This window comes from Perissodus microlepis, chromosome 18 (assembly GCF_051167445.1).
Source record: "Perissodus microlepis isolate ML-2025 ecotype Zambia chromosome 18, ASM5116744v1, whole genome shotgun sequence".
Classification (NCBI taxonomy): domain Eukaryota; kingdom Metazoa; phylum Chordata; class Actinopteri; order Cichliformes; family Cichlidae; genus Perissodus; species Perissodus microlepis.
Window position 1 is genome coordinate 500,001 of NC_140478.1, and position 26,765 is coordinate 526,765.

Below are 26,765 nucleotides of genomic sequence, written 5' to 3' on the forward strand. Positions count from 1 at the left end.
TCTCCCAATCAAATACTATAATAAGTAGCTAGACTGAACCCTCGGGGAAATGGGACGATATAATCAATAATCAATAATCAAAGGTTTCCTCTGTGTTTTTGCCCTGCTGTACGAGCACCTGATAGTTCTGCAGCAGTATAAGGCTGAGGTAGAACTCTGAGAAGGCCAGCTGCAGGTCCTTTATGTTCCTGTGCTTGCATCGTTCCTGCTGTGACAAGGCAAACACCGTCTTCCTCCTCCTCAGGCCCCGCCCACTGGCTGAGCTCTCCCTCTGTGCATCCAGCGAGGACTGCAGCTCGTTCTGCAGCGTGGCGAATCGCCGCTGAGCCTCTGCCAGCTTCTCTGGAAGGAGAGAGCGAGACACGGTAAAGACAGAAGAGACAGGATAATAAGAAGTCTTGCTGAGCCTTGAAACCAGTGCTACCAGCTGTATTACCAGAATAGAAGGTGTTGATTTTGGCCAACTCCTTTTCACACATCTGGAAGAACTTCTCCTCAAATTTGGCATAGTACCGCTTGACAGTATCTTCATCTGTGACTGCAACAAGAGAGAAGCTGTTAGAAGAGCATCTCACAGCAGGAAACAAACCTGTGCGCACAACGTTAAGGAAAAGAAACAAAGTGCATAAATAAAAATGGGCAAGTGGGTGACTGTGTGCGTGCAAAGGCCTGTGCTGCTGTGCTCCGACCAGCAGGGGGAGCAGTGAGCCGTCCAGCCCCTGTGCTGTGTGGAGATTCAGGATGAATATGAACTCCACTCACTCACTTCAGACTTTAAGCCTAAACATGGAAACTCTGCAGCAGCTTTCAGAAATACTGAGAGGACAGGAAGAGAAACTTTTAACTGAGACTTAAAGACTGTGTGAACAGATCAGCGGTGACACAGCAGCCGTCCTTCTGAATCACAGGTGTCCAACTCCAGGCCTGGAGGGCCGGTGTCCTGCAGGGTTTAGATGTGTCCTTGATCCAACACAGCTGATTTAAATGGATAAATGACCTCCTCAACATGTCCTGAAGTTCTCCAGAGGCCTGGGAATGAACTAATCATGTGATTCAGCTGTGTTGACCCAGGGTGGGATCTAAAACCTGCAGGACGCCAGCCCTCCAGGCCTGGAGTTGGACCCCCCTGTTCTGAATGATGCATCTGTATGTTTGTTATGTCACATTATTATTCAACTACTTTCCATCCAAATGAGAAACTGTTACACTGTAATCATGTAAGTGTATTCACTGTCCGTATTGTGCACCTTTGGTTCTTATTCATTTAAATAACAAACATGTGTAAGTGTTAGGAAGTAGGGCTGGGCGATATGACCCAAAATTCATATCTCGATATTCTTTAGCTGGATGGCGATATAAGATATATATCTCGATATTTTTTTAAAGCCATAAAGTAAGAACAAAAAGAGAGTTCTTAGTCAAAGCTCTGTCCCAGATGTCACACAGGCACTTTTATTCACATACAGCATAGATGTACATGAAAAAAACTACTCAAAAATAAATTATCAGCATTTATTAAACAATAATGCTCCATAAATAAAAGAAAACTGTTGTTTTTGTCCATAACAAAAAGCTCACAATTGTGCAGTCAAAATGTAAACTAACAGACGCTGAGCATGATAACAAAGATTTCACAGCTGCTCTGTTCCCAACTTCTACTGCGTGACCGACAGCCTGGAGTTTGAAATCCGCTTCAGGTGCCATTTATGGTCCTTATACACACACAGTACGGTAATATTACGTTGAAGCACAGTGCGTATCACTCCGCGAGGCTCCTCGGTAGCCGTAATGCTCCGACAGTCCATCAAGCGGTGCGGCTCCGTAGCTGACCAAAGTCGCACTAAAACATTTTTGACAGATTGCTGAGCGCCGTGTTCCACATAAAATCGGTTCGCGGTCATCAAGCACAACCAGAATTCATACATAAGGCGCGCTGTCAGCTTTTGAGAAAATGAAAGGATTTTAGGCTGTGCATGGCGTTAGCGTGGTTAGGTCGTTAGCGTGGTTAGCTCGTTAGCACGTTGACGCCGTCCAGCCCCACGCACGGAGCGATGCGCAGTAACTCGTTAACGGAGATTTGCCGTGTTCATCTTGTCGCTGCCTGCAGGTGAAGCGATGGGGAGGAGGGGGAGCTGTGTTCAGTGAAGGAGAGGCGAGGCGGAGTAACGTTGCGTAGAGACAAAAGTGGACGAAAGAGAGGCAAACTTATGGCTCCACAACTGTAATTATAACGTATATATCGATATAAAGGATATTGTCACATCTTATATCTCGTATAAAAATATATCGATATTTTTGAAAAACTCGATATATCGCCCAGCCCTATTAGGAAGACATCCCTGCTGACTCTGGAAGCTCTCCTCTGATGGTTTATAGGCTCAGTCGCCAGTTTCAGGTCAAACTTCAAGTGCAGTTTGTAAATGTTGGTCAGTTTTAGTGACATAAAGACAAATGCACCTTATGATGGAGCAGTTTCAAAGCAGGAGTGCAGGAAACCAACATGTGCTTGGTGAAGGTAGCCCAGGACCAAATGGACCTTTCTGCTTGTCCTCAGTCTGCTGATTGTTTCATGATCTTCATGCAGAGTTCATGTTCTGACTCACGGTCCCGTTGAGAGTAAGACAGACAATAAACATGTGACTACGCTGGGGTTAAAACGCTGTTGAAAGGTTGATGTGCACAAACGTGCGGTGATGGAGCGTTGCTGAAATCACCTGACAACAAGCAAAATAACCACGGACAGTGGAAAGTGGGCGTGTCCACTTTAATCAAAGCCACGAGTGGCAGTGGGAATGTCTCCCTCAGTATCATGAAAATGAGGTTCTGTTCAAGCATGTCATGGCAGGAGTGCTATACTTACCTGAACACTCTGATTCCTGCTCCTCCCACTGACTCATGTGCTTTTTTAGACTTTTACCCATCCTGTAATTTGGATCATTTTCATCTCAACAACGTCACATGTCACCGATTCTGGTAAACTTGGACTGAGCAGACCCGTGTGTCCGAGCTGAGCCCGCTGTCACGTCAACAACAAGCAAACAACAGCGGGGTCAGGTGGTTCGCAGTGTGCACACTCAGTGATTCACTGTGTTTCAGAGCGGCTGCTTTTAGACAAGACGCCAAATTAACTAAATTGGCGTGTCCAAACCACTCCCTCGTCCTCTCTCAGCAGTGCACAAACACACAAACAGCCACCGCTGTCAGACTACCGTAATCTCCTTATCCCGTTCTGGCCTTATTCGGCTCTTTTCTCTCCGTGTCTCAGTCAAGTCATAATGATTATTATCATTATTACCATTATGCCATGTCTGTGTCTCAGCTAAAGCCTATACTTTCCATTTGACAAGTATGTTTTTTAGCAACACCCTGCTTTGCACCATTTCGTGTGTTCTTTTGTGGAACGTAGCAACTACAGCGAGTACCCAGGCGCCACGTTGGGCTCACAAACACTGAGACGTGCGACAGGAACGCCACCGCGTTCTCTTCCACACAGATTTTCCTTTACCGTTCGTGGATACGCAGCATTAAACTCCTCCCACTACCTACACAGAGTGAGGTGAGGTGTTAGTGCAGCTGCACAGAAACATTTCTTGCGAACACACCATCCTCAGCCTCAGTGAATGTGTGCAGTGTTTCACAAACAGCATGCGATCCTGCACGGCTGGTTACAACACTCCGTCTGATACAGGCTGATAAAGTCTCTGACCTGGACAAAGAGCATTCCACTTATCCCTCCACCGTGGACCCCGGCCTCTGGGACAGCATCAATGCATTTGCTCTTTGAGTCCATGTAAAGCTGCACACTTTGCATAAATTGCATTCTGTGATTTCATCCAGTGTTCGTCACTAATCTGGACCGATGAAGCGTTCTGGTCCAAGAGTAGCAGACTTGTTTTGCATTTGGCAAGAGTCGGTAGCATCACTGGTAGCATGGAGCAATATCTCAACGCTAGTCCAGCTCCTCCATCGGTGCATGTCATGCAAGAGGCTTTGTTGCATCTCCCAGCAGAGTCTGACGAGCATGGAGGAGATCCCAGAGGACAGGGCCGTAGAAGATCCTTAACCCATCAGCAGGACCGGCATCTGCTCCTTTTGCAAGGACAAACAGCATGCCCACAGCCCACTGGTGTGAATGTCCAAACAATCAGAAGCAGACTTTATGGAGTGGGCTGAAGGCCCAGCATCCACAGGTGGCCCTGTGCTGAGCCGACTAACATTTCCTCAGAATACCAGAGCTGGCAGGTCCAGCCTTAGCACCCTGTGCTTTAACAGATAGGAGCAGGTTCATCCCTGGACGATGAACTGAGACCAACTTGGCCTAAATCCAGCAGAACGCCTCATCCAACACCGTCAGCTGCAGTGGGTCCTGGGCGTGTCCTGGTGCACAACAGTGCAGCCTCTCGTGGCCAGAGTGTACAGGCAGTGGGGCCGTCATGATAATGTCATTTCAAACACTGGATACCATTTTTGAGGGAACAGGGAAACTTTGACCCCATCCAACAACAAGAGCAGTAACAGCAAAGAAGAAGAAGAAGTGTTAACTTTCAACTGTACGTTTGATTTAACAAAATCACTATTCAACATTAAGTTAAGAGATTTGATTCATTTTACGAATTATTCCAATAAAACATATTTTCACACCAACTAATAAACAAACAACACGATACCAACGCCTACATAATGTAATTATCACAGAAGAGCAAACATGTGACAGAGAGACGAGTCAGACGGGAAAAACTCAGAAAATAAACCAACGTAGAGGAAGTGCATGTCAGCTGACGTGGACACAAATACGAGGACGGCTTTAATCATCAGACGACGACCAGCCCGTGAATCACAGCCTCTCGTGGGGAGCAACGTGAGACTGGGTTACTCTCTATATAACACGGCACCACACAGAGGGGCGGTGCAGACCACACCAGTACTATCTATAGTGTACAGTATACTACAAAGCATTCATCTTCAAAGGTGCTGTTAGGATCCCAGAACATTTGAGCTCTTTTGTATTCGCTGGTTTTAACCCACTCGTGGAGCTTTTTCAGCATCGTGGGCAACATCGTTTGCTGCCTGTGTGCAGCTACGCCCACTGCAGGGGGGAGAGAGGGGCGCCAGAGTGCGTCCCCCACTTCCACCTCGTTAACATACAGCTATGTGTACCTTAGCTAGTGCACATGTACATCACATACAGGTGTAATAGAAAAGGGAACTTTACTGTGGGAGCAGTGGGCCACACAGTGGCCTTTACGGTCAGCAGACTGGAGCTCAATCAAACAACAGTGGGACAGTGTGAGCTTCAAGCTTTTGAGGGGGCCGCTGTAAACATGGCAGCTAGTTTATTCACGGACTGGAATATGAACAGGGTGATGGGCCAAACGCAGGACCGTGTCGAGGTGTGCTTCAGGTGAAGCTGCGTGACCCGACTGAGAATGATCAGAGTTTATTCACTTTCCTTTGAAACCTCCATCGTTCTGAAATCTTTATCTAACCTCGTGCAGCACTTTCAGGACGCCAGCTCAGCATGATGCAAGCTTTCTTTGGCAAAACGCAGGTTTAGACAATCGCTGATTGTCATTTACAGGAAACTGCTGTCTGCGCATCATTTAATGACATCAACATGTTTACATTTCTAACAAACATTATTACGATGCTGAGAAAAGAGCCTAATAAGTACGTTGCTATTACAATAACAATGTGGTCATCTGGTATAGAGCAGAGCAGCGGCACATCTACCTGACAAAGTAGCTTTGGTGGAAGGCAGCAGGTGAGTGTTGTGTGACTGAGTGATCAGGGACCATACACAGCACCCACCCTCCATCACATGTCACTCAGCCCAGCATCAATAAGCCATGTGAACTACAGATGTGGGACTTTTAATGGGACTGGTATTAATCTGTAACACTGACATCACTCTCAGTAAGAGGAAAGTCAGGCATAACACTCATTAGGGTTATGACACATGTCAGGCTCACCAATGATGTTTTTCATCCCAATTCATAATTAAGCAGCTGAGGTCATCTCCCTGTAGCTCTAAATATGAACCACCATGAGCTCGGGCTGCCACAAACCATTCGTTTGACAGTCGACTGCTCACAGATTAGTTTTGTAATCACTCCACTAATCAGATCATCATCCATTGGACGTAAAACGTAGCAGCATCTGCTCTTATATAACGATCATTAGCTTACAGCTTGAAGTGTTTCAGGTATGCGCTAACTAAAAATAAAGACATGATGATAATTCATTAAACTTTTAATGAAATTTGCAGATTGTCTCAGTGGAGTTTAATAAACTGCTCCTTCATATCTAAAATATAACAGGACACTGGAGAAAACTCTCCAGCATCTCACACTTCTGATGATCAGCTGTCTGCTTGACGTTTATTCAGCTGTGTGAAAACTAGAACTTTAATCTCAGCCAAACCGATTTACTCAGGAACAAACAAAACACAAAGCCAAACAGTAACATTTTTAAGTTATCTAAGTGACTCATATACCATGTTAAACCTGAGTAGAGAAAGACCGCGGGGGGATGAAAGCGATGGGACTTCGCTGTTCTCCCCGGTGTTCTGACAAAACATCCTACCGTAGCATAAATTTATAATCATGTCTATCAATCCGTGCTACCTTATCAGAATATACTACCTTACGTGGTTCATGCTTCCATCATACATATCTAGAGGTAGGACGTTCTGATGGCCAAATCACACTATCACAACGTGCTTCCAGCACACAGTCATCTAATGTTAACACACAATCATGGAGGGGAAAACACAGCTGTTTTATTAGAAGCTGTTACATGGTTTCCTCACAGTTTTTGCATTTGTATTCTAGGATGCTTCGTTAGGTCGTTTACAGAAGTTTAGAAGCACTAAATCAAGACTTGAAAGATGACTTCAATTGAGACTCCAAATTGGAGTATTTTAGCACAAAAAACAAAAAACGCGTGTTAGCTTGAAAGGTTAACAGATTGACGACAGCTTAAGGAAAACAAGTATCAACTGTAATAACGAAGTAAGACATTTAATACTAACCTTTTTTCGCACGCACGAGATCGGGTAGGATCAAATAATAGGGGTGTACTATTAAAAGCAAAAACATGGCTGTTTTGAGTTGTGCGCATGCGCAATAACAACAAGTAGGACGGCTTGATAGGTGGGTTGTTTTGTCAGAACACCGGCTCTAATGAGCCTCGAGCTCCCGGTCAGCTGTCGAGCTGGTGGGTAACAGACGTCTCTGAAAACGTCGGAGCACCTTTACAAATATGTGATGTCTCGATAAACCGAGCAGATATTTGAAGCTTACACAGCTACTGTGATACTTTCTGGTATCTGTACATTTTAGCATGAGTATCTGTACTTTGTACTCAAAGTACAGAGACGTACAGAGTATCTGTACTTTGTACTCCCTACATTTTCAAATCAGGGTTGATTTGAAAATGTAGAGACGCAAGATTACTTTAAACTTTTGCACTTAAAGTACAAAAGCCTGTACTTCTTACTTCCACTTGAGTAAAAAGTTGAGTGAATGCTTCTACTTTTAGTCGAGTATTTTTAAACAGAGGAATCTAAACTGTAGTAAGTATGTGTGGACGCCTCTGGTTAGCATTTAGTGCTCAGTTTCAAACGTATTTGTTTTTGCTTGTTATCGAACAAATTCACTTCTCTACTTTTCACTGTCAGTCACATCAATGCACATCATTCCATTCACTGCATATTGCACTTTATTCATGTCTTTCATTCCAGCTGCATCAATACTGTAAAGTTCTTCACAAAGAGGTTTATGTATTTATCAATACTAATATTCTCTATTCTATGCTCTACTGCTTTTTTATTGCCCAGATTTGAGTTAGCCTTTGTTAAATTGTCTGTTATTTGTCAATAGATATGTATGTATCTCTTACATGCTAAGTGTAACGTGTTATTTCTGCTAAAACCTGAACTCAAATGTGTATATGGTGTTTATCGGTTTTAGATGCACATGTCAGTTTGAATTCTGCCTCCAAGCCAGAATTGCAGGAATGCACCACGTGTTGGCTGTGTCACTGCCCTCTGTGCCCACTCTCAGCCCTGCTGTCAGGGCAAAGATTGAGCAGCAGATAAATGGACAAATTCAAAATGCTTTGCCTTTCAAAGGTATGTTGGTATTAAATATACCTCATAGTTAAAGTTATAAATATGCACTTCTTTTCAGCACTTCTGCAGTCTCTTTGCTGACTTAAAAATTGTTATTCACATTGTACAGTTCAGTGCTTTCATCAGCTAGAAAAAAGTGTGTTTTTATTAAAAATATTTTTATTTCCTGTTCACCACATTTGTTGACAGCTCTTGTGATCCACACCATTTTGCTTTCATTATTGAAGATGACTTGGATGTTTTTGTTAATATGTACAATCTGTTAGATAAACTGATTGCATTCCATACAACTGCATTTAAATTACATGTGGGTTTTTTCTCTTACAGACTAAATGATATGCTGGTGCAGGACGACAGGACACTTTCACTGCCCTGTCTGTAACATGACCTTCATACTGCCTGGGGATATGGCACGGCAATTATTGTCAAGTCAGCCACCACTATCAGGACTGCTCTCCGCTGCACTCTCCGAGGAGCCCCGCCTCCCTCCCGCTGCACTCTCTGTGGAGCCCCGCCTCCCGAGGAGCCCCGCCTCCCTCCCGCTGCACTCCCGAGGAGCCTCGCCTCCCGAGGAGCCCCGCCTCCCGAGGAGCCTCGCCTCCCTCCCGCTGCACTCCCGAGGAGCCCCGCCTCCCTCCCGCTGCACTCCCGAGGAGCCCCGCCTCCCTCCCGAGGAGCCCCGCCTCCCTCCCGCTGCACTCTCCGTGGAGCCCCGCCTCCCTCCCGAGGAGCCCCGCCTCCCTCCCGCTGCACTCCCGAGGAGCCCCGCCTCCCTCCCGAGGAGCCCCGCCTCCCTCCCGCTGCACTCCCGAGGAGCCCCGCCTCCCTCCCGAGGAGCCCCGCCTCCCTCCCGCTGCACTCTCCGTGGAGCCCCGCCTCCCTCTCGATGTCTTGTCTCCAGCATCTTCAGTAGAACCTTCATGTGCTCCTCCCTCTGCGCTGAATGAAACTGCGGCTTGTGGAAAGCCCATGAAAATGAAACGCCCTCACTGTGGTCTTAGTCTTCTTAAAAAACACTTCAAGGCTCACGTGATGAGGAGGCATTCAAACAGGTCAATAGATGTTTGCCTGGCCTGTCATCTGCAGTGTTTGTGTAGAGGGACTTCTTCCTCTTTGTTTTTCAGTTTGCAGAGGACATGAGCTCGTTTTAAAAGACTGGGGGGTTTGTTTGTTTTTTTCAGTGTACAGAATAGCAATTACACTTCTTAAACTTATTAAATGTTCTTCACTTGTTTCCATACTTATAGTAAAAAATTGCAGTGTAAATGTTACAGCATTGTTTATACTTGTAGCTTCAAAATAAAAAGCTCACCGTTGATATTAACAGTAATGCATTACCTTGTAATCAATAACATTTTTATGCGTTACACATTAACCCTCTGGGCTCTGTTAATGCTTGTGTTAAAGCAAATGTAATGAAACTTCCCAAGGGTCTAGATTTTTATTCAGCTTTTATAATTTTCAACTTCAGCTTCTGAAATTCATCAAATATATCCACACTAAAATCCTACTGTTCCTCTTGACTCTATCGTGGCCATTTTTGGCCAACTGAAACCCATTATAACCACCTTTTTTGATTCCTTGTTATTGACAGCACTAAATCATGTAAATTAGGTAAAACTGCTTTCATTCTAAACTCAACACATGTAAATTGTAGTTTTTAATGTTTTAAAAAAGAAATTACATCATTTACCCATTTTTGGCCAAACAAGCAATTTCATGTAATATTCTGATTTTCAAATAAGGGCGTTTGATGCTTACTGCGCTGCAGTGGACCAAAAGAAGGACACAGGTTGGATCTTAAGTTTGTGCATGGCATTGCAGCACAAATATGTGTTTGCAAGGTAGACTGGAACAAAATTATGATGCATTAAATATTGCACAGGCTGCAGTGAATTTCTGTTGATGCACTATTGAGCTTTGAGTTTCCCAGTCAAACTTAGCTTTGAAGCACCTGCTAAAAACACTTTTACTCTTGTAGATTTCATAACAAGACACCATAGCCAAAATATTAACTCTCAAAAAATAATTCAAAGCTGCAGCTGCAGCACAAACAGCAACAAACACTGTTAGTAAATGTGTCCTGGAGTTTCTGCAGGTGCAGAAAGTGCTGCTGCTGTAAGTCAGCCTAACAGCTTCCAGATCATTTATTTTTCTGGAAAGATGGTAGGAAGGGCATCACTGCTCATTTCTACAATCTCCCAGATCTTGGAATACAAGCCTCTGTCCCATGAAAACCACTTCACAGCAGTAAGAGTCCACTAAAACCTACAAATGAAGAGTGATCCTGGAAGAAATGGGGCGCACACTATAGTGACCTCAACAATTGCAAGACAGCCTTGTCCCTGATGCTTATATGAAAAAAATACAAAGATTTATGAAACCATTAGGACTTTATCACCTTTTTATCTGAAACGTCACTGGTAATATATATGACCTAACTGGCATTTAAAGAGTAAAAAAAGAAATTTAGATCAAATTTGGGTTTTGATGAAAAGAATTTAAAGTCGGTAAAAGTAGAAAAATGTTTTATCAGTAAGTAAGTGAGGTTTATTTATTTATTAAGCGCTTTTCGCAGACAGGCAGTCACACACACGAGGCTGAAAACAAAAGGCGACAAAGCTTTTGGAACTGTGGCCCCCAGATTGTGGAACTTTCTCCCTTGGAGCCTGAGATCTGTGGACTCAGTGGTCGCTTTTAAAAAACAGCTAAAAACTCATCTTTTTAAACTTGCTTTGGTTGATTTTTATTTTTAGGTTTTAGCTTCTGTGAAGCACTTTGTGATTTTTATCTTGAAAGGTGCTAATATAAATAAAGTTTTACTTACTTACTTTACTTACAAAGTGCTGTACACAAAGGTTACAATGAAGAAAACATTAAGTAATAAAATAGAAAATATAAACAATGCAAATTCAAAACAATTCAGAAGTGTTGATTAACAGAAGGCCTGTTTAAATAATAAAGTTTTAACTGCTTTTTAAAGGATTCCACAGAGTCAACCAAACGTAACTGTGGTGGTAAACTGGTCCACAGCCTTGGTGCCACAGACTGAAAGGCTCCGCCCCCTTTCGTCTTCAGTCGTGTTCGGGGAGCAACCAACAAACTCTGAGCCTGTGAGCGGAGACAACGAGCAGCAGAGTATTTTATAAGAAGCTTGGATAAATAATCTGGGGCCATTTAGTGCTCTGTGTGTTAAAACAAGAATGTTATCATCTATTGGGAGCCAGTGTGAAGAATATAAAATGGGAGTGATGTGAGTTAGTAGCCTGGCCGCTGCATTTTGTATGGCCTGGAGGCGGGAAAGAGATGATTTATCCAAGCTGGTAAACAGGGCATTACAATAATCGAAACGCGATGACACAAATGCATGAACAATTTTTTGTAACTCAGCTGAGGAAACCGTATGTCGGAGTTATAAAATGCTATAAAATATACATTTTATAGCATTTTGTGAACATACACATTTTTGGCAACGAACAAGCTGAGAGAGAGTTTCATATTTTTTGCTCTCCTTGAACAGAAACAACAGTGCACAATAATCAGTGTTGATGTTAATCAATTAGATGTCCCAGACTCTACTATTAATAATACAGCGGCCCCTCGTTTATCGCGGGAGTTACGTTCTAAAAATAACCCGCGGTAGGTGAAACTTTAGTTTTTACAATGATTACAGGTGTTTTAGGGCTGTAAAAGCCCTCACTACAAACTTTATACACTTTTCTCAGACAGGCATGAACATTTCACACTTTTCTCTCTTGTTTAAACTCTCAAAGTTCAAACCTTTGTAGAAAAGTAAGTCCGGCGTTATAGAATGAAAGGAACCCGCAGGTGACGTCGTTTCGTCGACGTTGTGTTTGTTGGGCAGAAAACTTACAAACATGCAGCACGTCAGGGTCACACTGCTAACCATCGAAGATTTATGTGAATTTGACAAGCTGAACGCATTCTGTGCTGTACAGGAGACACGGCAGGAGACTGACTGACAGCGATCCACAGCAATCACAACACAATGCTCTGTAAAAAATCTGCGACACAGCGAGTCTGCGAAAGGTGAACCGCGTTATAGCGAGGGACCGCTGTACAATCATTTCCAGTAGCGCTGCTGATATATGAAATGGTGAGTTTTGAGGTTGTCTTCAAACAAGTGCATTGAACCAGAAAAGGGTGTTTGAAGGATCAAAAATGTAAAAAGTAATGACTATTTTATATTTATGAAAAAACCTTTATGCAGAAAAAGTAGCAACGAAACAAAAACATAAGACACGGACACTTTTGGCCACGAACAAGCTGAAGGGATGGTGATTTTTTTAACAAACCCAGAGTGTTAAAACACTTAGAACCACGTTTATTTCTCAGCAGCATCAATAGTAACAAAAACACAATTTAGTTTTCGCTGTCAAAGTCGATTTAACTGAAGTCACGTGTTTCCGGCTGCTGTGGAGGTCACGATATGGCGCTCCCCAGTGGCTGCAGCCAGGTGCTCTTGGAATTGGCTGGGCCACGCTATGAATTCTGGGATAGGTTGGGCAACGAAGGACACACCCGACCCATCCTTCACTAATAGCACTCAGCCGTATACGCAGGATCAATGGTCCTTTGGCAGCTGTAGCCATGTTTGGTGCAAAGCAGCAGTGGAAGCGGTGACACGGTTTGCTGTTTGGGTTTTCTAACATCACATTTGGGACAGAAATAGGCCCTTCAAGTGGTTGAAGTCGCTTCTGTCAAAATAAGATGAAAGATCAGGAAAGCGCACTGTGCTAGTCACGTTGTTTAGTATTGCTTTAAGTCAAGTTTAAGTATGCAGCGCAGTGACACGACCAGGCCTGTCATTACATGATGGAACACAGGCCTCTGATCACTGGTTTGAAGACTTTCTAAGATGATTTGAGGCCTTAAATTTTGGTCATTTTGTGGCTCCTGCTGCTGTATTTCTGCAAAGACACATAATTAAGCAATAATGTAGGCTGAAGTGTCGTCATATAAGATGACTGGAGGTAAAGAACTGCACTTCCAGTCAGAGTGTGATGCTGTTTGTATCCTGGGCTTTCATGTGTTCAGCTGAATCCAGCTGAAGCTGTGTGCAAACAAACCAAACTACTGCATAAAGACAGACGTGTGCATTTCCATCACACGCCCATCTTTGCTTAGTTTGGGAAACCTAACTGCTCCTTCAGTCTTCGTGCTCACAAGGCAGCAAATGCCTGCACTGCAATACACATGAAACCTGGGCTAACGTTAAACTGCAGTCGGACACACTCAGGCTTCGTGCTTCCCACTGTGGACACCTGAAGGGGCTGCTGGGCTCCCACTCAGTAATGATGTGCGCTGCTTTCTTCAGTCAGAAACGAAGACACAAACGCTCAGCACAGCTGCTGCAAACGGGCTCAAAGCCATGAGCAGCAACTTGTTTAGTGAACAACACATTTATTGTAAAATCAACACTGACGTTGGTTTAAATATTGCTGCTGATATGTAGGGACATTAGATCAGTTATTAGAGGAAGAAATCAGACCTGCAATAGAAACGTGTTCAGGAGCAGGGCGTGGAGAAAAAGGCCCGACACAACCAAAACACTGACATCAGGAGGCAGCGACGCTGGCTCGCCGTAACGTGCAGCCGAGTCCTTTTACACGGCGTGAAGTGTCATGGTCTGCGGTGGGTGGCTGGAATTTCCATAAGGCTCCTGAACTTACCCGGGATCCGCCCCTGGGCGGGGCCAACTCCTCCAGCTCCTGCACACCTGGAGCCTATTGCAGGCAATCAAGCCAGAGGGATTTAAGCCACACGTTGATGTTCATTCGCTGCCAGTTCGTCATCAACACATTTGCTGTATTCACCTTGGCTCACGCGCCACCTCCGGACTCACGATACCAAGCAATCATTTTGAAAATCTCTCTGTGCCTCACCTGCCTGCCCTCCTGCCATCACACTCCATCTGAAGCCCCGGATCTCAGGCCAGCCCTTCCACGCCACTCAGCTCCCCTGGATTCTCATCACCCCCCTCTCAACACTCCATGTCCCCTACTGCAAGTAAGAATTGCCACTCTTACAACTTGCCACTTCAGAGCTGCCTCCACCACCTCCCTAACTCCACTGTCTTCTCTCCTCAGTGTGACTGTTCCCTGCTCAGCTCCACTCTGCATCTCAGGCCCCGTTCCCTCGCCACGTTTCCCAGGCCACGCCACGTCAAACTCCACGTCTTATTGTTTTTTTGTCCTTGCTGCGTTTCTTGCACTTAAGCCTAATAAATAATTGTTACATCATCTGCTGTTTCTGCACCTGAGTCCTGTTCGGTACAGGCCACTCGGCCCCGTGACAGTGAAGACCAAGAGGCGGAGCCGTCCCTGAGACGGTGAGCTGTTTCTGTCCTGTGATCAGCACTCAAACCTTCACAGAGCTGGTGGAGTCCCTCATCAACAAACCAAGTGTGACCCGTTCCTGATCCATGTTCACACCAGAGATGGCGCCATACCACTTTTCTATGCCCGATACGACATCGTACATTTGGATATCTGCTGATACAGATATGAATCCGATATGGTCCATTTTGTAATCAATAAAACTGTTTATAGCTTCCTGCAAGTTCATACTCAAATTTACAAAACACTAAAGTTAAAAAACACACTGCACCCAAAAGAGTTCACAGTTCAGTGACTCTGATCTTTGTATTTAAACCTTTAGCACAACTTTCAATCTAAGTGCTTCAAGTAATATTCAAAAGTCAATTAAAATGTAATTTAATGCAGATTTCAGAAACTCTTTGTTCTGGGAAAAAGGAGTGCAAACTAATGTTCGTATTCAACAACTTAAAAAACAACAGGTTGCACAGTGGAGCACTTACAGCTGCACATGAACATCCAGAGTGGATCAGGATGGATGTCGGTGTGAGCCGTTACCATCATGTTTAACCTCAGACTCAAGTTTCTGTCGTTTCTAAACTTAACACAAGGATGAAAAAAGTGTTTTTCGTGTTTTGGGGTTTTGAACCCTGAAACTGTTCAGCCTGTAACAGTTTTTTCCAAAGTAAAACGTGAGTCTGTCCATCGTTCGGTCACAGACGTCCCAGCTCCATACCGGCTCTGAAGCCGAGCGTGGGAATGCTCCACAAACATTCACAGAGGAACTTGCTTTGTGTCTCTGGGATAGCTTTCTCCGAGATGCCGGTTTGGCAGCACGTAGCGCGGCTCCGGATGCTTTCAGTGTGAACTCCAGCCCGCCGACAGGTCCCGCACGCAACAGCCGCTCTGTCACGTGACGCGTACTGCTCCGACGCGCTGAGGTCACGAGCCGGGTTACGCCCTGTCGCAGGTTTTGTGAGGTGCTTTTGTGATATTTGATGGATCAGGTTACGTTTCTCATTTCTCCTCGATATCCGATCCAGTCCTTTAGGTCAGGATCGGGCCGATGCCGTATATCGGATCAGTTATCGGATTACTCGATGGAATAATCGATAGATTACTCGATTACTAAAATAATCAGTAGCTGCAGTAAATATATTTTCTGAATATTCTGTGTTTGGAACAGAGAATACTGGACTTCACTAATCGTTATTTTCAGGATCAATCAATCAATCAGCCTACCTGAATGTAAGTAAGGCAGTAACTGGGCAGCACTTGTACTCTGTGTGAGCACTGACCCCAGTCTGTGCCCAGCTGTCCTAACAAACACACTGAGCTGTAGGCCAGGTTTTCATGATCATATCTTTAAATACTTTTTGAACATCAGTATTTAGGAATTGTTGGGTTTGGACCATGTTCAGCTGTGGCACAAATATAAACGTGTAACACGCGTGGTCCTACACCGACATGATAACACAACAGTTTCCAGTACAAAGCAAGACAGCAACAGCTCTGATAAGTAAGACTAGAGAAGGTGAAAGAAACAGGAAGTCGATGTAATTTCCTGTGAGGCCATAAGTGCATGACTGTGTGTGCATGCATGTAATACCTTCGATAGACGGGGCCTGGTCCTGAGCAGCATACAGCATCTCTTTGAAAGCCTGCAGACACAGTAAAAACACCAGATCAGTCACCTGCACAAACATATATATCCTATCATCAGGTCAATGAGAGTGATCGGCTTCCACAGCAGCAGCATATCACAGTGCTGTGTGACCCATCAGGTGTTCAGACCTGCTGTAAACAACCTGCAGAAATATTCTCATTACATTCTCCTGCATTCACAGAGCGTAGTCTGTTATTTCTTTTATTGATCTGTTATTTAGCTCTTCACCCATCCTTTAATAAAGCAGCCTGCTTCATACTGTGGGGCAGTGTACGCTGTGCTTTGTCCCCACTGTGGAGAGGACAAGGAGTCACCCAGTCTCAGTGAGCTGCAGTAGGACAGCAGGACAGTCGCCCCCTTTCATCAGCGCCTGCTCCAGGGTTAGATAGTAGAGTGGTCAGTTAGTCAGAATGCCAGCAGGGCACCGGCTCACAATGAGCTCACTGTGTGCCGGCCCGGCCTGCTGGACAGCCGAGCAGCAGTGAAGCAGGACGAACGACAGCCCACGCAGTCAGGCCTAAGCTTCGCTGCAGTGCTGGAACAATGCAACTAATCACAGAGTAGGAAATCGATCAAAAGGCAGAAACTCTTCAATGCCCAATAAAACCTGCAGGCTTAGTGCTCCGATGCTTCTGCAACAACACATTTCTGTAGTTTTGAAGGACAGACAGAAGAGGACACACACTACACTGCATGATGTATGAAACAATCCCACTGTTACTGAACAGGTGAGCTATAACCAGGGAAAGAACTGAGTCAATACAAACCCGACAGAAGCGGAGCTCAAAAACAGCTCAGACTCCTTTATCCTGGAAAACCATCAGCGGCTCCAACACAGGCTCAGGCACCTCCTTTATCTTCATGACACATTTCCAGAAAGGCTCCACGTTCAGCCCTGACTGATGTTGGGATCAGCTCTTCACACCTCTCTGATGTCTTTAACCGTGTCCAGGCTAAATGTTGAAAATGTTCGATAAAGAGCTGAAATAGCTCACGCCCCCTAGTCTTCCTCACAGACACAATTGATACCAACACCTGAGTGGTGGTGAAGAATGGCAGAAGCCGTGCTATCGCTATCAATACTGCAGAAAGAAGGGCCAGTGCAGTACATACTGGTCCTACTGGTTGACAGAGTGTCTCATGTGTCATCTGCAGGATTTACCTGCCTCGGCCTCGGTGACCTTTAGCCTGTTTTGCTGCTCTGTAACTAATGAAAGTGGCAGCTGCTGTTATCGAACATCAGCCTGACACAACGCGTCCGCCTGCGACCAGCATAAAGCGCTCTCTGAGCCATAGCTCCAAAGCGCTTTCCCACACTGGTCCTGAGGCCCACAGCTTGTGTGACATACAGTAAGATGCTGGTGGTCACAGGAGGCTGGCTCAGCATGTGGTCAGGAGCGAGTTTCCAAAACACAACACACAGCTCAACAGGAACAAGGGCAGCTGTGCTTATCCCCGCAGATTACCCTACTTCTGTTCTTTCTCCTTCAGCGCCGCCTCGCTCTCTCTCTCGCAGCTTGTGGCGATCACCACAGGCATACCTTTGACCCACACCAGCTGACCACAAATCTCTCTCTCCAACTGTGAGGTTTCTCTGCAGTGCTCCTTTTTGTGCATTTACACTCTGCTGTCGTCTTTTCCTCGCTGGCTGTTGGAAATCTTTCCTGCTCCTCTCCCTAATCTCCTTCGTGCATTCCTTTCCCTCGCTCTTTTCTCCAACCCTGCCCACCAGCACACAAACACTTTGTTGACACCAAACTGTCAGAAGGATTATATGAGTCATAACTGGATTATTGCTCACATGTGTGTCATGTAAAAACCCAGATCTCTCGGTTGTTCCTCATTTTTCTGTCCCCCAGCTTGTGTCCAAAGTGCAGACGAGCTATGAAGGAGCTCTGCTCTTTAGGGGTGGAGCCTGAAAGATGCTGTGGCAGAATTTAAAGAGCGCTCCCAGGGCTGCTGACAGGTGAGGCGTTTGGGAGAGTTGTTGCAGGGCCGTGACATCACCGGTGACGCACGAGTGATGCGAGCTAAAAGCTAAAGCAGCATTAACGTCTGACTGAGCAGTTCTTTGTGTTTTCAGCCGTAGTCAGGAAACAGCTTTGCTGACTGTGTGATGGCAGACAATGCCTCCATGTGTTGGTACGCCTCAGTGACCTTTAATGTAATTAGCTTCATTAGAGAGCCTTCAATAATGATTTCATTTTCTTTTATGGTTTGTCTTAATTGCAAGTACATCGAAACAACCTTCGTATCTGATGACATCATCCTATTTGATCAACGTGGAAACAAAGAGGAGCTGTCAAAGCAGAAATACATCCAGCTGTGGTCAAACGCTGACACTCATCACAGGGGGCATGGACGTCACAGCAAGTTTACTGATTTCTTTGCACACCATGAACTAATGTGCACCTTTTTTATTGCATTGGTTTTTCTTTATTCCACATAGGGTCACAAATACATCCGCAATCACTAATGTTCACAAGTTGCACCTCGACCAGACCAGCAACAAGCGTCTGGAGAATCGGCCACTCTCCCGGCAGAGGGTATTTAAATCGGTCGATAGTCTGATATCATCTATACACAAGTTAATCTCAGGTGTCACCACTTTACTAAGGTCTGCAGGAAACGGTCTCCCTGAGAGGAGACGAGACGAGTCAGTGCTTCCTGACCTGTTCCTAACATCCTGAGGGTGAAGCCTGCCATGAACTACAAACTGCTGGAACACCAGTGTTCAGTAATCAGAGTTACTGAAGCCACTTTGACATCACCGTGGACTCAGAGGGGTTTTATGGTCAGAGGAGACACCGATTGAGCCACGTGGCCACAATGACTAGAAGCATGGTTGGAAGGCGTTCAAACCTAAGACTACTGTAAGAACTGTCAAGCATCTGGGCTGTTTCCAGAAAATGGAGAGAATAATGAAGGACTACCTTTCAATTCTTCAGCTAGAATCAACAGCTAGACAGTTGAAACCAGGACACAAACGGGTGTTTGAACAGAAGAATGAACCCAAATGCACATCTGGGTTTGGAATGGTTAAAGCATGCTAGCATGCTAGCATCTGAAACAGCCTATCAAAAGGCCTGACTTTAGCTCGAGTGAAAATGTTCGGACGACGCTTAAACGTTAGCTCCACACCAGCAAACCAAACTATTTAAACGAACTACGCCACATAGCGACCAGCTATCCAGCCTGAATTACTCCAGATGCCTGTTGATGGCTACCAAAACATCTGGAGGAGCAGAGGGTCTGACCCTGTGCCCTCTGTGTGCGTTTACAACGATGAAACAAACACAACTTTAACAGCACTGTGTCACATTTGTCTGACCAGCTTCACGTTGACTTTACCTGTATAGAAGATGCTGTCGAACTTTTTCACAGATCCGTATGCTTCACGTGAAAAGAGCAGGCCAATGTCTGCAGCTTTAATTTAACTCAGCATACAAATAACAAACAACAACATGCATTACTGTACAGACATCAGGAGCAGGGGCCAGCAGATCGTGCGAGGCTCTGTCAGGGCAGGCTGCTATATGAACAGTCTAATAATGATCTGCTCAGAGGCTTCATCTGAAGGCGAGGATCAGGCATCAGCCAGTGCTCCCAGTGCTCCCAGCATTATCAGCAGTAAATCATTTTACATCCACATATTTACTCAGTCTTTCCAACACTGGTGTTTCTACATGTGTGCCTCTGGCTGCAGAAAGACATTTCACTACAGACATGAGGGTTATGACACTGAAGCCTTTATTTCTGTTCCCTTTAATCTCCACAATTGCCATGTTCCCAGTGTTCCCAGTGTTCTTCTGTGGGTTCTTGAAATGTTCTTGAAAGTCAGGAGTCATCACTACAAATCAGTGCACGCTGATTATAGTGATGAGCTGTTCGTGAACGAGCCGACCTCAGTCAGGAAGAGCTGAAGATAGAGTGTAGTGGTACAGGCCGAGTACTCAGAGAGACACGGATTCAGATTTAAATGCAAGCAAATATGAGAAAATGAAGAAATGAGGCAAAGGAAAAGGAGAAGCAGCTGTATTAGCTTTCAGTGATAGAGGAGACTGTACAGCTGAGTGAAGAGAACACAAATATTCATCAGAGCAGGGTCGACAACAACAATGAAGTCTAGGAGCCGTCACCTGTTCCCCTGACCCTGGATCAGCACCCTGCTCTGAGCAGAGTTTAGTTTGATGACGAGCTGGGAGAGATGACTTTGAGCTCCTCGTTCTTATAAAGCACTATTCTACTCTCCCAGAGCGCTCACAGCTCTTTATACAACATGCCACACTCACTCACACAAGCACCTTTTAGTGCTTCCTAGCTAACCTCCACCCACACTGGGGGGTGCAGGCATCACTAACCTCCTGATCAGTAGATGACCTGCTCTACCGCCTGAGCTGCAGCCACCCCTGTAGCAACATGTATGTTCTCCTCATTTGTGGTAAATCCATAAAAATAAGTCTTTAATGAAAAAAGTAGAATAAGAAAATTGCTTACCAACTTACAAACCATTCATATTTGCTGATTTAGGCTAAAATAGAAGGCATCAGACACTAGCTGACGGGAGCCGGTTCATTAGTGACCTGAGAGGTTAACAAACAGAGCCCAACTAAACACCAAGGCTGAGCAGAATCTACTGAGTGAAAAATACCAACATGGAAGTGCAAAAACTGCAAACTCTGAAAGCCACTTGGTCCAAAATTAAGTCAGACTGTCAGCGTCAGCAGGACAAATAACATGTTTACAGCTCAGTACATCAGCTGGCCACATCGTTGCTATTCTATTTTAAACTGTAGTGATGGTGAATTTGTGTAAAGCTCCTCCAGATTTGATGCTGTGCTGGCACGGACCTTGGTCTTCGGTTCACCTCACAGACTTTCCAATAGGATTCAAGTAATTGCTTTGTGCAGGCCAGTCATTAAGGTTCAGTCTGGACTTCTGAAGCTAGCTCTTCACAAGGAGTGACGTGTGATTGTGTTCGTTTTGGTGTTTGAAGACGAGCGACAACACAGACCCAGTTATCCTTCTTTATTGGAATATATTAAAATCTACAAAATCAGAATGAGGGCAAGTAGTTTGACACGACACCGTCGATAGGTGATGTTAGGATGTTAAGTGTGTCTGGTATACTTTTAAGTCTGTTTTTTAAAAGCTTAAATTGCCTATGTCTGATCAGCAGGAGATAATGTAGTATAAGCATAACAGAAAACACCAAAGGGCCATTTCCACAGAGGGGTGGGCATCTCAGTGTCTGCCGGCTGCATTTATGAATGATTTTCCTGTCCTGCTGCACCAACCATCACAAACTCCATCCTGGAGCTGGACGCTTAGAAACTTTCATTAAAACGAGCTCTGCTTCACACTGGTGCACGTTTGGATTCCCAGCAGCTCGCCCACCAGACGAACACACAGACTCTTTGCTCTACAGGTACATGTAAGCCTACGTACTTAAGATGACTCAGCTTAATAAGAACCTGTGGTCTTAAGTTAGTTTACTGTACACCGCCCAGTTTTGTTCAGACACGCCGTGGTTGAGTGTAAGTACAGTAAAAACCAATCAACTTTTAATTGTAGCAACATTAGTGGAAACATGCTACAATGTTACATGCTCCAGCTATCCAAGTCTTATCCCAGAGTGTGGAAAAAATAACTCTTGTGCTTTAATGAGGTCTGTCACCATTCAGAAAGCCTCCTCTGAATGTCCTCTGACTAAGACAGCGCCTGAAGTAAAACCCTCATTTCACTGTCAGCTTCTCTATTCCTCACCCACCTGAAACCAGCTATCATCAGCAAACTAACTTCCCATGAAGTGCTGCAGCTCAGTTTCCACTTCTGCTGCACAGCCTGAGCTGCAGTGGTGTGCTGGAAAAATGCAGTCAATGACAAAGCAGGCACATAAGCTACGGCAGGTCATCCACACCACTGACAAACCACGTTGTATAATGTGAAATGCGTCTTATTTCACATCATGCGTGTCTCCAAATATCTTCTGTAAGTATTTTTCAGTTGATTGTTTTGAGTCCATGACAGGATTGGTGATTCATTCACAGAGCCACATGCACACCATGGTCAGCACCATGTCAACACTGGGTCTATGACAGGGGTGTCCAGCTCCAGGCCTCGAGGGCCGGTGTCCTGCAGGTTTTAGATGTGTCCTTGAACCAACACAGCTGATTTAAATGGCTAAATTAGCTCCTCAACATGTCCTGAAGTTCTGCAGAGGCCTGGTAACAAACTAATCATGTGATTCAGCTGTGTTGACCCAGGGTGAGATCTAAAACCTGCAGGACACCGGCCCTCGAGGCCTGGAGTTGCCCACCCCTGGTCTATGAGCATGCTGGGTTAGATCCTTCCATCTCTGATCAGACTGTTACCAGGATGACTTGTCCTGCAGCAGTACCCACACATTTCAGCACAATGCACACGCAGGTCTTTGTGGATCACAAGCACATTCACACACACACTGCTGACCAGCACTTAGGTCTGTATGCCGTGTGTTTGTTCCCAACCAATGAGTACTTCACAGCTGCAGGGTGCACGCATCCACAAATGTTGATCAGTTCATCAATAGCAGACCCAGATACTTGTGCAGCAAACAGGTGCTCGCACCACAGCAGGACGAAGCCCAAAAGAATCCCCATTTAACGAGTGCTGTAATGTGGAAGCTAATGAAAGGGCTTCATCTGAATAAACTTCAGTCTTCAAGCCTAAAGACATGCATGGTTCCTGCATTGATGCTCCTCAGCTTAGTATCAAGCAGGGTGCTGCAGAACAGTTTACTCTGCAGGATCGATACTGGTTCTTCATTTAGAGAAAAACCAGAAACACCAGTTTACCAGGAACGTGCAAATATTCAAACATCAGCTGGCAGAGGTGCGTTTGACAACTTGGATGTCTGAGACCAGGCCAGTGCCTGTCGCCATTATAAAAGCGGTGTGACATCACGCCCACTCTGTACGCGGCCTCGCCTACGGCTGTAGTACAAGTTTGATGTTTCATACACTTTCACTGAACTTTTTACATGTTTCTATGATCGAGTTAGTCTGGCTGCAGCTGCAATCTGTAGTCCTGTGTGTGAAACACCACGTCTGCACCAGCTCCTGACACAGCATCAGGTTATTTGCTGTTTATGAACGTTAGAAAAGATTTGAAAGAAATCTTTTTGTGCTTTTGAATCATACAAACAAACAATGAGAAGAAACAACTCCAAATGGTTTTATTGTTATTACACCAGATCAGCTGGTAACTAAATGAGCCGACCAGTCCCATCTTTCTCTTTTCTTACCCACTCGCTTCTCCCATTTCTGTCTGGTTCATTATCCTGACCTTCGTCCTCCAACACACACAAACATCTCAACTGTTGATACCCAGACCGGACGGATGACCAGCAGGCGTTTTTATTCTTACAGCGCCCGTCTGGTAGACGCACCACGAGTCTGGCACTTTACATGAAGCTGCTTCCCTCCACAGGTTTACATGGAGCCAGCATGTCAACAGAGGTTGACCCTGGATTAGTATTATTATTATTATTACTACTACATTTCTCACGCTTTGATGATAAAACTTCAGTAAAAAACACAAGTTGCACAGTGTTGGAATGTCAGCAGTGCTGGGAAAACTGCAATCAGTGGTAGCATGCTGACAACCGCCGACACAGAAGGTAACTGCCTTAGTTTTAGCAGACAGCCTATCATGTCGGCTCAGTTTATGGGCCTCTGCTGCTCGGCGTTTCACCCAAACAAGCTGACAGAAAACACCGCACACATGTAACGGCCCTGAACCCCACGGCTCTGCAAACGTCACAGGCCCGGGTCCCACATCTTCACAGGACTAAAACTAACACGGCCCGGGGCCAGATTTACAGCTGGGTGGAACAACAAGCTCCATCTGCTCTGTGTCCAAACACTGCAGGGGCAGGAAGAAAGCCTCTGAAACTTCGGAGGAAATAAGTAACAAATACACGGCCATTGTTTGAAATACTCGTCATTCCCTCGCCGTAGCAAAGATATATCAGATTTGGCGTTTTCAAACAAAGGTTATATGAACAAGATGGGAGAGAAGCCAGAGCTGAAATCTATGGAGGAATTCCACAACAGCTTTTATCCAGCCATGCAGATTTTATGTCACAGAGACCAAGAAATTCAAGGTCATCTGAATAATACTGCTCTGAACTGAGTGCCAGCAGGTAATCCACTGTAACCATGCATTACATGCATGCACCTGCAGACTGATTAATCCCACACGTATGCAACTGTGTGAACAGAAGATGAAATAGTGCTGCTGTAATACCGTTTATAGTTATAAAGTCATAAACTCCTATCTGTGAGTGAAAACTGCTGGGCGGGCATGTGACTAGCCTGAGTGTGTCAAAGACACAGATGTTCTTACAGTCCCAGCCAAACAGACACGTTCAACAACACCGTTAAAGCTGTGGCCCAACATGTCATCATCTCCATCCTGCCTCCTGATACGTCCCTGTCCACACCGGCTAAATTTGTCTCTGTAGTCCAACAACTTCCTGTTACCTGGACACACTCATTAGCACACATACATACTACAACTAAGGGTGCTCCGAGACGTCTGCGCTTCTGTCCACGTCTGCGCATCTGTCCGCGTCTGCGCTTCTGTCCACGTCTGCGCATCTGTCCGCGTCTGCGCATCTGTCCACGTCTGTGCATCTGTCCACGTCTGTGCATCTGTCCGCGTCTGCGCTTCTGTCCACGTCTGCGCATCTGTCCGCGTCTGCGCTTCTGTCCACGTCTGCGCATCTGTCCGCGTCTGCGCATCTGTCCACGTCTGTGCATCTGTCCACGTCTGCGCTTCTGTCCACGTCTGACTTCTGTCCACGTCTGTGCATCTGTCCGCGTCTGCGCTTCTGTCCACGTCTGTGCATCTGTCCACGTCTGACTTCTGTCCACGTCTGTGCATCTGTCCGCGTCTGCGCTTCTGTCCACGTCTGTGCATCTGTCCATGTCTGCGCTTCTGTCCATGTCTGACTTCTGTCCACGTCTGTGCATCTGTCCATGTCTGACTTCTGTCCACGTCTGTGCATCTGTCCACGTCTGACTTCTGTCCACGTCTGTGCATCTGTCCGCGTCTGCGCTTCTGTCCACGTCTGTGCATCTGTCCACGTCTGACTTCTGTCCACGTCTGTGCATCTGTCCGCGTCTGCGCTTCTGTCCACGTCTGTGCATCTGTCCATGTCTGCGCTTCTGTCCACGTCTGACTTCTGTCCACGTCTGTGCATCTGTCCATGTCTGCGCTTCTGTCCACGTCTGACTTCTGTCCACGTCTGACTTCTGTCCACGTCTGTGCATCTGTCCGCGTCTGCGCTTCTGTCCACGTCTGACTTCTGTCCACGTCTGACTTCTGTCCACGTCTGTGCATCTGTCCGCGTCTGCGCTTCTGTCCACGTCTGTGCATCTGTCCGCGTCTGTGCATCTGTCCGCGTCTGCGCTTCTGTCCACGTCTGACTTCTGTCCGCGTCTGACTTCTGTCCGCGTCTGCGCTTCTGTCCGCGTCTGCGCTTCTGTCCACGTCTGACTTCTGTCCACGTCTGTGCATCTGTCCGCGTCTGCGCTTCTGTCCACGTCTGACTTCTGTCCACGTCTGACTTCTGTCCACGTCTGTGCATCTGTCCGCGTCTGCGCTTCTGTCCACGTCTGTGCATCTGTCCGCGTCTGCGCTTCTGTCCACGTCTGTGCATCTGTCCGCGTCTGTGCATCTGTCCATGTCTGCGCTTCTGTCCACGTCTGTGCATCTGTCCGCGTCTGTGCATCTGTCCGCGTCTGCGCTTCTGTCCACGTCTGTGCATCTGTCCGCGTCTGCGCTTCTGTCCACGTCTGACTTCTGTCCACGTCTGACTTCTGTCCACGTCTGTGCATCTGTCCACGTCTGCGCTTCTGTCCACGTCTGACTTCTGTCCACGTCTGTGCATCTGTCCACGTCTGCGCTTCTGTCCACGTCTGACTTCTGTCCACGTCTGTGCATCTGTCCATGTCTGCGCTTCTGTCCACGTCTGACTTCTGTCCACGTCTGTGCATCTGTCCACGTCTGCGCTTCTGTCCACGTCTGACTTCTGTCCACGTCTGTGCATCTGTCCACGTCTGCGCTTCTGTCCACGTCTGACTTCTGTCCACGTCTGTGCATCTGTCCATCTGTCCATCTGTCCACGTCTGCGCTTCTGTCCACGTCTGACTTCTGTCCACGTCTGTGCATCTGTCCACGTCTGCGCTTCTGTCCACGTCTGTGCATCTGTCCGCGTCTGCGCTTCTGTCCACGTCTGACTTCTGTCCACGTCTGACTTCTGTCCCCGTCTGTGCATCTGTCCATGTCTGCGCTTCTGTCCACGTCTGACTTCTGTCCACGTCTGTGCATCTGTCCATGTCTGCGCTTCTGTCCACGTCTGACTTCTGTCCACGTCTGTGCATCTGTCCACGTCTGCGCTTCTGTCCACGTCTGACTTCTGTCCACGTCTGACTTCTGTCCGCGTCTGTGCATCTGTCCATGTCTGCGCTTCTGTCCACGTCTGACTTCTGTCCACGTCTGCGCATCTGTCCATGTCTGCGCTTCTGTCCGCGTCTGACTTCTGTCCGCGTCTGTGCATCTGTCCGTGTCTGCGCTTCTGTCC

General features: G+C 46.0%; 1 protein-coding gene across 2 annotated transcripts in view; it reads right to left on the bottom strand.

Annotated features, from left to right (window-relative positions):
* The window catches only part of LOC146366368 (solute carrier family 53 member 1), a 47,485-nt gene that overhangs the window by 17,423 nt on the left and 3,297 nt on the right, over window positions 1-26,765 (bottom strand). For both annotated transcript variants that reach the window (XM_084913625.1, XM_084913624.1), the window contains exons 2-4: window positions 16,079-16,130; window positions 437-538; window positions 119-342 (exon numbers count right to left, since the gene is read on the bottom strand). In XM_084913625.1, coding sequence (XP_084769751.1) covers window positions 119-342; window positions 437-538; window positions 16,079-16,130 — 378 coding nt within the window. The remainder of the gene's footprint in view (window positions 1-118; window positions 343-436; window positions 539-16,078; window positions 16,131-26,765) is intronic.